This window comes from Tachysurus vachellii, chromosome 19, assembly GCF_030014155.1.
Source record: "Tachysurus vachellii isolate PV-2020 chromosome 19, HZAU_Pvac_v1, whole genome shotgun sequence".
Taxonomy (NCBI): domain Eukaryota; kingdom Metazoa; phylum Chordata; class Actinopteri; order Siluriformes; family Bagridae; genus Tachysurus; species Tachysurus vachellii.
The window spans coordinates 18,230,611-18,241,160 of NC_083478.1; the positions used below are offsets into that span (position 1 = coordinate 18,230,611).

General features: G+C 33.6%; 1 protein-coding gene across 1 annotated transcript; it reads left to right on the forward strand.

Moving 5' to 3' along the window:
- Positions 1 to 3,582: 3,582 nt before the first annotated feature.
- hoxc11a (homeobox C11a) lies at positions 3,583 to 7,370 on the forward strand. The gene is given in 3 exon segments (XM_060894925.1): positions 3,583 to 3,607; positions 3,610 to 4,410; positions 5,660 to 7,370. Coding segments are annotated over 3 exon segments (1,059 nt in total). The 3' UTR covers positions 5,893 to 7,370.
- Positions 7,371 to 10,550: the final 3,180 nt, after the last annotated feature.

Genomic DNA, 10,550 nt, shown 5'->3' on the forward strand with positions numbered 1-10,550 from the left:
GTGTGTGTGTGTGTGTGTGTGTTTTCTATGGCTCCGTGCACTCGATGCATCAGTTAAAAAATCAAAGAATAAAAAAATAAAAAGGGACCATTTCCTAGTTACTTGAAAGTGTTCACAGCTCATGCAGTGGGATTTAACAGCCCGACTTACATCCAATTAAATTTATCTAGGCCAGGAGGGGACAGTAATATGTGACATTGCTTCCGATTTTTTTTTCTGTTTTAGAACTTAAACTCTCGCAGGCAATGCTAGATTTCTTGGAATTGACATTGGACGGTGTTTAAAATATTTGAAGCTGGTATATATGTGTCTGTATACATTTCTTGCACTATGGCGCACAAATTAATGCTCTTCATCTTCTTCTATTACTTCTACGATTACTACTACTACTACTACTACTACTACTATTATTATTATTATTATTATTATTATTATTATTATTAATATTATCATTAGTAGTAGTAGTAGAAGTAGTAGTATTTTAAGATTTTAAGAAAACTTTTATATTTTTAGATTTTAACGTTGTAATTATATAAGTAGAGTGACACTGTTTAGAATCCACAGACAGCAGTAAAACCTGTGGTGCTTAATAGCAATGGTTTTAACCAGAGGATGACAAACCTTTACAACACCTCTGTAGCTCTGAAGACTTTAAAGGACCTTTTCATAGACATGCAGTTTGTTCAATTCAAATAGTACACAGTGTCCACAATTGCCAAATCTCCAGCAGGGGCTGACCATTTGCGAGGAAATGGTGACTGTTTAGAGGGGAAACAGCTGAGTCTTTGTTTCTGGGCCCTACTGGGTGAGGGAAACAATATGAAATAATATAAAGCATTCGTATATTTAAAACAAATACATAACTGGTTCTTGTTATGCAAGAAATGTGTTGCGAATTATGCAAACTAGTGATGCTCGGGAAAATATTTTCTTAAATATTTAATATTTAAATGCTTTTGTTGTAAAAAAAAAAAAATAAATAAAAAATTAAATAAATAAAGATATATATGCCATGAATGTTTATGGTTTAAACTGAAGGATAAGTTAATCAAATATAGCAACCAGGTACCATCGGTGCTCTTTTTCATTAATTAGTGTTATTACTTGTTGCTATGCTTTTTTCCCATCACAAGCTTTTACTAGTCATATTATGTGAAGATTTTGTTCTTTCATTTCTGGTTCTGGTTCTAAAGAAGGAAAGAAGAAGGTGAATCTTATTTAAACCTAAACGGCCCTACGGATAATATCCTTGTTTTTGGGTAATCTGAAAACCAATTCCGTGCTTTCTTCCAGTTATTAGACGGTGTTTTTTTTTTTTTTTTCGTTTTTCTGTTATCCGCATTTTTTGTGCCACGACTACTTAGGGAAAAGAAGAGGAAGAAACTTCAAAAGTAAACTTCAAATGCTTTGCACAGAAGCCTTTCATTCAAATTTTCATAATATGAAAAATATACAAAAACTGTTTCAGCGCAATTAAAAAGAATTTTTACAAAGGCAGTTTATTGTATTTTGCATTGAAACACAATTCCTGTTTATTATTTTTCACCAATTGCTCTTTCATGATGGTAGCATCAAGAATTGTAGTGGTCAAATTCAAGTGCTACGTCTAGGAAGCTGTCTGGCTTCTTTGTACTTGGATGCGGATCTTGCCAGACCACCCTTTGTCTTTGTAAAAGAGGCACTAACCGTATATTCATGACCACCTTTTTCAATAGCATAAAGTCAAAACAGTTTAAATGTTTTAATTCTATTAGATTTTTACTTGAAAGTTTTTATTAAACCTTTGCTTTGTCTTCTCTTATAATTCTGGTTCATATGACCAACAGAGATAAACAGATTTTGTATACCGTTTGTTTACAAGAAACAGCAAACACTGATGTTTTAAAAATAAAGTAACAATAAAATATAGGCATTATATATGAGACTCATATAATGTTGTTCGTTACTTTTGTTGGTATATACACATCAGCTATTTGTCACAAAAAAGACAAATAACATTCACGTTAGATTTTAAAATAATATTCCAGGGAGATTGTGGAAATTTCGAACTTCCACAGTTACACAAGATTAAACTGTACTTGCTTGTTTCCCTGATTTTGGACAACTCACATTTGAAAAGTCATAAATAATTTATTCGCTTGTAACTGAATATATGTGCGACGTGACATCAAAATATTATAAATGAGTATAAAAAAGCATAACGTTAATCAAATTGTACATACATTAATGGGGACCAAGATATCAAAGCAAAATATGTAATAAATACAGAATCCCAGCAAGAATATTATGATTTTATTATGACTGCCTTTTTTGTATTAAAACTTTTAGCCTATTAGCTTACCTTGCTATATTTATATTTCCTTTAAGAAGGACAATGCGACAATTGATACCTAGATTATTATTATTATTATTATTATTATTATTATTATTATTATTATTATTATTATTATTATTATTATTACTACTGTTCTGTTGTTCACATAGAAATATTTTTATATAGAGGTTCCATTCTGTATATCTGATATATCTGTGTATATGATATATCTGTAAAAGAACTCCGATATTACACTCATCTTCCAATAAAAACACTGACATTGTTTAAATAAGACATAAAGAAAAAATTGTAGATACTCAAAATAGTGCTGTCATAAATATCAGGTTTTAACATTCACTCAAATGTCACATTAATAGAACTTGAGCAAGCTCTGGTTTGAAACTATAACTTTAAGTGAAATGTGGAGTGCAGGAGAAAGAGATCAAAACACATTTATGTTTCATTTTCGTTTTATTATCTGTTTCGCTTTGATTTAAAAATGCATCTCATACATATAAACCAAACTAACACAAAATGTTAAAACATGAACATTATTATTCAACGGCCACAAATAGTCTCTGTATGTAAACAATAATAAAATTATAACATTTTCTTGATGCATCAGAGTGTGATTTAATAATTACTCGAAAGAAAGCGTCATTCCACACTCTTCAAAACTTTTTTAACATTAAAATCATGTGTCAATTTTAAGTTGATCAATCTTTTCACATTCAGAATTGTACTATAAGCTAGGTGATGACACAAAACTATAATTGTTCCGTTACCAATTTAATGCAGATTATTAAGTATTTCCGACAAAAAAAAAAGCAAAGACAGGGTGGAGCTAATATTTAACATCCATCCATGCACTATTTATCAAAACTAGCTCACTGTGCTAACTGTTCGACACAAACTAGACATAGAAGATTACTGCTAGCGTGTAAGACGAACTGTATGGACTTCACTAAGGTTTAAAAGTTTAGGTTTTAGACTACTCCAAAATAATAAAAATAAAATAGAAAATTAAAACGTCTTACCTCATTAAATTCTAAACCCACTGCTACTTAGCATACAGGCTCTCCTACTTGCCTATAAATAGAAAATAAACGCTTCCTTTCATTCTCATAAACTGTTTAAAGACAACAAACCAGGAATTTGTTACTCATATTCCTTGTGTTCCTGTGCTGTTTTAAATTTTAATTGTTTGAATCTTTAAGAGCTCACCTAAGTGAACCACTCCTACGCATCCAAGTGCTCCAAATTGATATATGACAATATCTACTTTCGATCACGTGTTACAGGGCGACTTAGACGGATTGCGCGTCATCTCGCCTTCCCAAATTTTCTCCTTTTGCAGCTCGAATCCAAAACATCTATCTATAGTAGGCAAAGGAGTACAGGGCGAAAGATGTTTAACTCGGTAAATCTGAGCAACTTCTGCTCCCAAACACGTAAAGACCGGACATCTGAGTTCGGGGACAGGACAGGCTGTGCCTCCAATATCTACCTCCCCAGCTGCACCTACTACGTCCCAGAATTTTCCGCCGTTTCTTCGTTTCTTCCGCAGGGGCCTTCGAGGCAAATTACATACCCCTACACTGCAAATTTGTCTCAAGTGCAACCGGTACGAGATGTTTCCTACGGCCTGGATCCTTCCAGCAAGTGGCACCACAGAACTAACTACGCGACGTGCTACTCCGGAGAGGATCTGGTGCACAGGGACTGTCTTCCGCCATCCACCATGACAGAAATGCTCATGAAAAACGAGAGCGTGTACAGCCACCACCATCACCACCATCCTAACTCTAACCACCCATCTACTGGTTTCTACTCCAGCGTCGGGAAAAACAACGTGCTCCCTCAAGGTTTTGATCGTTTTTTTGAAACGGCGTATTGTGCCACTGACAATCAGTCAGACCTTTGTTTACAAAAGAGCGAAACGACTAAACTCGAGGGCACGTCCCAGCAGTCCAGTGCAGTTTCGGGGGTGGATGAACCAGAAAAGGACGCCGAGGAAGAAGAAGAACGAACAAATTCTGGCTCGTGCAGCTCCACAGGCACAAAGGAAGGAAACGCAAGCAAAATCAACCATTCTAGTAGGTACCCAGAGCTGTAAATAGGGAAAGGTTAAGGGATTAGCTCGGTGTTTTGTCGGTCAGATTTTATGTGGAGTTTTATAAGCATTCAAAGGATTTTATTATAACCTACAAAGCTCTTTCCTTCAACGAAAAGAATTTTTACGATGGGAACAGGCTTTGAAAAAGGGGGATGTTATACACAGACGCTGCTATCCTTGAGTCTGTGAAATTTTAAGAGCGCGCTATTGTGACAAATGCTAACTTTGATCATGAACTTGCGTTGGGCATTTTAGGAGGTTTTCTTGTTGGGCTCTCTTGAGTAAAAATCAATTGGGCAGAACACAACTTTTGGAGTCCTGTGATTTTTTTTCTTTTAGCAGTTTATATCAGCCATGTCTTGTTGTTATATCATGCATTTGACAAAAAGTGACACGTTATGTACTAAGAACGCGCCTATCTATCTATCTATCTATCTATCTATCTATCTATCTATCTATCTATCTATCTATCTATCTATCTATCTATCTATCTATCTATCTATCTTTGCATTCAGTGCGTTATTGATGGGAACAAAGAAGCGACAGCTTAGATTGAAATCCGTGGTGCATGAGTTGCAGGCCCGATGATAATAATAAACAAAAATGTGCTTTCTTTTAAAAACGACTTTTGAATACACAAGATATGAGTTTTATAAATATCATTTTTAATATTGTGGTTTTCTTCCATAACGGCAACATCACTCATATCTTGTAACATCTAATAATTTACTTTCAATTCAATACGAAAATTAATCTTTTTTTTAAAAAAAAAAAGAAAGAATTTTTTGCAACAGCAGGAATATTTTTTGTTGTTAAATTATTTTGTATTAATTTAAGGGCAGCTCCCGGTCAGCTTCAGAAAATCAAAGTAAGAAACAAGTTCATATTTACTGTTTTTTTTTCCGTTGGATAGTTCTCTCTAACATACTACACTAATTATGTGCAGATTCAAGCGTGCACCTTTCATTTTATTTATGATCCATTAACTTAATAACTTAATCTTCTTAAGGATTCTTTCTTTCTTTCTTTCTTTCTTTCTTTCTTTCTTTCTTTCTTTCTTTCTTTCTTTCTTTCTACCTACGTTCTATTTCAAGTTCATTTTTGATTAACTTTATGAAGCTGTTTGGTGAATGAACGAGACACATACGTATTTTGTTTTAGCAGCATACTAATTTGCATTAATGTGTTGCAAAATAATGACATTTTTCTTTCTTTTTGATATTTCCAAGGTGCCCCTCGCACGAGGAAGAAGAGATGTCCATACTCCAAGTTTCAAATTCGCGAACTGGAACGAGAGTTTTTCTTTAATGTTTACATCAACAAGGAGAAAAGGCTGCAGCTATCCAGAATGCTAAACCTTACTGACAGACAAGTGAAAATATGGTTTCAAAATCGCAGAATGAAAGAAAAGAAATTAAGCAGAGACCGCTTGCAGTATTTCTCTGGGAACCCATTGTTGTAAACTATGGACATATTTCAGTAGGCCAAGGTTGATTTTACTTGATTTTTCCGAAAACTTGGATGTTCCATCATAATATGATCTAGACATCATTGACTATCTTAAACAAGCCGGCATTACTAACTAAATTCGCATGGATGTTTTTAGTTGTTGTAATAACAGAGAAAATATGGACGATATGGAGCTTTGAATTCGAGCCTTTGTAGTTAAAAATTCAAGTTCAGATTCACGTTTCGCAAGATTTTAAGGAACATCAAAGGCTATACTGAAATCTTTGTAGGTATCTTATTCACAATGCACATTCAATGACTAGTTGCTGTAAATATGTAACAAAGTCGAACTAAAGTAGGAGTCGTTGTTCAAGATCTTGTATTTTCCTTTACCCCCCACCTTTTTTTACATTTTCGTCATTTTAAACTGTGACTTGTACAATCTGTAATAATGTATTCCTTGTACAGAGACTATGCCTTGTGCATTTGTGATTGTAAATATAGCAAATATTAAGTTCACTTTCCTAACATTGCTGCTATTTTCTTCATATTGCCCGAGTGGTTCTCGCGCGCTTTAGGCTTGAACCCATGTTCCTTTCTTTAACTTATTTGCTTAAAGTTACGCAAAGTGTTCTTCTGTTTTTAGTCAGAGAGCGCAAAATTACATTTGGATTGTGTATGATATATGGTATACCACATATTAAATAAATATATACAATGTAAAGGCATTTATAAGTGAATCCTGACTCACTTTGACAGAAACTTCAGCGTGTACGATTGAACGTTTCAGTAATTTAACTGTTTAACAGTGCTGAAGACACCTGAAAGAACCATTTATAGTCGCATAATAAACTCTACACATGGAAACGTTTGTGACAAAACATTTATTTTACTCTCGGGGTGAGTATGACAAATAAATTAAGTATTAGATCCGCGTTTAGGGCAAAAAAAAAAACCTTGAACTAACAAACATAGCTGCAAAGACATTGAAATTGTAGTTCGTAGTCCGAGAGAAAGACAAGAAAAGATAACCCCCTTTAGTACCCAGTAAAGTGAATCGCCACTCTTGTGGTCTAGACAGTGTCATAAAGACAGAGGCCCTAAATGGCTATTTTTTCCTCTTAATTGCACCGTCTGTTCGCGGGGAATGGCGTCCACTTCCGCAGTAAACAGTAAACAAGAGAGTCTGAATCTTCGAACAAAGAAACTTGAAAGAACTTAGAGAATGGACACTAGTAGTCTCCTTGTTCAATCAACCACGTCCAACACCACTAACTTGTGGTTGCATATTAATTAAACTAACATTCTAAAACAAATGTATTTTCGAAGTAGAAATAGTTAAATCTCGGAGTTAATAGCTGGGTTAAATCTCAAGATATTGACTTGTGCGGCCTGTATACGTGCAAAAGGTGGTAAAATAATTACATTTTGTCTTTGTGCCACAACAATGTGAATGCCTTCTTCTTAACCTGTTGCAGTAAAGTGAAATCGAGGACAACACCTTAGCCAATAAATGTATGAATCAGGATAGCAAAACAATGAGATTAAGTGTGATTGCAACAATCTGTAAAAAGTCAGACTTTAACCTTGAAGTACACGAGGAAACTTGCTACGCCTAGTTTATTTTCCCAATAAAATGAGCTTCCTCTATATCCAGGATGATGTGTTTGGTAGTTATTTTTGCGTTTGTCCTGGCTTTCTTAGTTTATTAGCAATGTAATAGCGTTATACTAAATTAATTCACTTTTGTAAAATATATACAGTGTATAATTATTAAAGAAGTTACTCCCGGTGACTAAGATACCTATGTTTTATCATATCAGCACACTAGATGTTCCATTATTTCTTCTAATGTATGCATAAATTTGTGCAGGAATGGAAACAATCGTGTCTGCATGGCTGAAAGAGAATGGATGTCTCTAGCTGATCGCGTTCATTATTTCCATGGCAGTGAGCTTTGCCTGCAGAATTGTTGGGGAGACAGATAGCAAACGAGAGGAAAGGGGGCATAGCCAAGGATCAAGGCTAAAAGACTACGCTTGTCACGCCCACCAACCTTGGCCCTGGTTTAATGACGTAGATAATTTGTCGAATTCCTATGGCTTGCGTCATCAAACCTTAGAAGAGAGTCCTCGAGAGTCCGCATAACAAACGACAGACACTGGGTCGCCTGCGTTGCTTTTTAAACAGTTCAGTATACAGTGCATTTAGCCATTTTTTCGATACATTGTGAAAGTGATAATTAAGACTGTTTAAGAAAACCCTTAATCTGCATACTTTTTGCCCGCGTATTGAATTTTATTTCTGTAAAGGTATGGGGAGGGGGTAGCTTGAATAAGGAGTGTTCGGGCGCAGTGGATGTCATCTGAATGCACTCTTGGAGAAAAAGGAGGAAATGGCTTAGACTTCATTGACATCAATACTCTTAGTCTGGAGCCATCTCACTATAAAAATTGAATGGAGACTGGATTTCGATTTTATGTCGGTGTAATATGCCGATGAGAAGAAAAAGACAAAACACAAGCTCAAAGAAAAACTTATATATACATTTTGTCTTTCACTGTAGCCCCATTACCTATTGTTTTAGAGCAATATAGCTTACTACCTATACTGTGGACGTCATGAAATGTTGTAAATATACACTCTACTGGCGATGAGCAGTTATTTGTGTGGTCTTTCATGATATTAAAATTTAATAAAATGCTGATGTAATTTCCGATTACCCCGCTGTGATTTATAAATGTCTTTAAGATGTTACATGCACCAAACATAAATTTCCATTAGGCACACTGGATAGATGTCAGTTTGGCGAGAGAACACGGCTAAAATCTAGCCACTTCAAAAAAACAAAAAAAACAAAAAACATACAAACAAAAAAAACAACAACAATGTTTCATAATAAAGTTCACAAAAGCGACCAATGCCGCAACATTCTCTTATAGATTGATTTTTTACAACTACAAAATTATTTCCAATTTTTTATTCGTTGCTTTCATTTGAGATAGCTCTATCAAGTATTTTAAGAGCAGTATAGTATGTATATACATATTTAATATCTTTCTTACCAATATGGTAAATTGCATAATAATTTTATTCACAAGAATCTCATGAGTAGTGTCATAAAATAAAACAAAATAAACAATACACAAACAATGCTTTCCAATATTTATTAAATAAAATCAAAGATTAGGAATAGTTTACAATTCAATCTTCTTCTTCTTCTTCTTCTTCTTCTTCTTCTTCAAAACAATGGTATTAAAATTGTATTAATTTTCACAGAATTGTTAAACACACACACACACACACACACACACACACACACACACACACACACACACACACACACACACACACACACAGTATGCAAGTCTTACTTCGAAGTTTTACAACTGAAGATACACACAAAAACACGCACACAACGTTTATGAAAAAGTACATAAGTACATTAATAATAGTGTGACTTCGGTGCACATTGAATGCATTGCACTAAAAATGCAATAAAAAAATTCGCAACGTTCTCAATAATAAGAAATAAGAAAATTAACAATACCATAAATTATGTTTTAAATATATTGAGCCGCGCTACACAAAAGTAAACATTTCTTTAGTGACAATAGCCTAAAAGTACAGCAAACATTAAATTGAAAAACAACTGAAAAACGATGAAAATGAGAGACCATAATTATTATAATTTTTTTAAAATACCACCTTAAGGAAAAATGCGATTTGTAAGAAATTCATTCTTTAAAAAGCCTGAAAGAATATGTATATAATTTAATAAGACAAAACCAAGTGCACAAAGTAATTTTTAAGATAATATTACATAAGAAGCAACTTTGACATAAATGTTGAGCTTTTATTTATAACACATTGTTTGCCTTAAGTAGCCACATGTTAAATGTTACCATTTAAAAATATATACTATGCTGTATGAATAGAAATCGGCACAAAATCTTAAAATACATGCAATAATTTACTGATATTTAAACTTAGTATTACAAATGCACATAGTAAATAAATCATTAATATATTTCATTCGTATAATAAATACATACGCAAACACAGTTAAAATTATTGAACAATTATTTGCAAGCTCTAACCGAAACAGATTTTTTCTTGCATTATTTTAAACAAATATACTACAATACTGTATAACAAGCAAAATTTCAACAAATTTAACAATTACTATAATTAACCTCAATTGAAGAATGTACGCTGTGGTAGACTGATTCAAATAATTATTTAAAATATATAAAAGTATTTTATGAAATTTCAGTTTTTAGATTCATTATGCGATAATGAAATATACTGCACCACAAGATCATTCATTTATTTGTTTTACTCATTCTTTAATTTAGACACACACACACACACACACACACACACACACACACACACACACACGTATTTGTTGTATACCAATCCAGGGAAACGTGTTTTCCATTGCTATTAAGTAGGTACTGTGTTGAAAATGTCTAAAATAACAATTTCAGCAAGAAAATGTATACCTTGTGTGTATTGCCACACATGAGGTGGAATGTCATCAAACGAGATTGAAAACCTACCTTTTTGTCAAAGTACGTGAAAGAACACTTATTTCCCTCTAAAAAAAAAAAAGAAAGAAAAAAAGGTAAAATAGTATATGTTTTACTACGCTCTAACCAAGTTTTA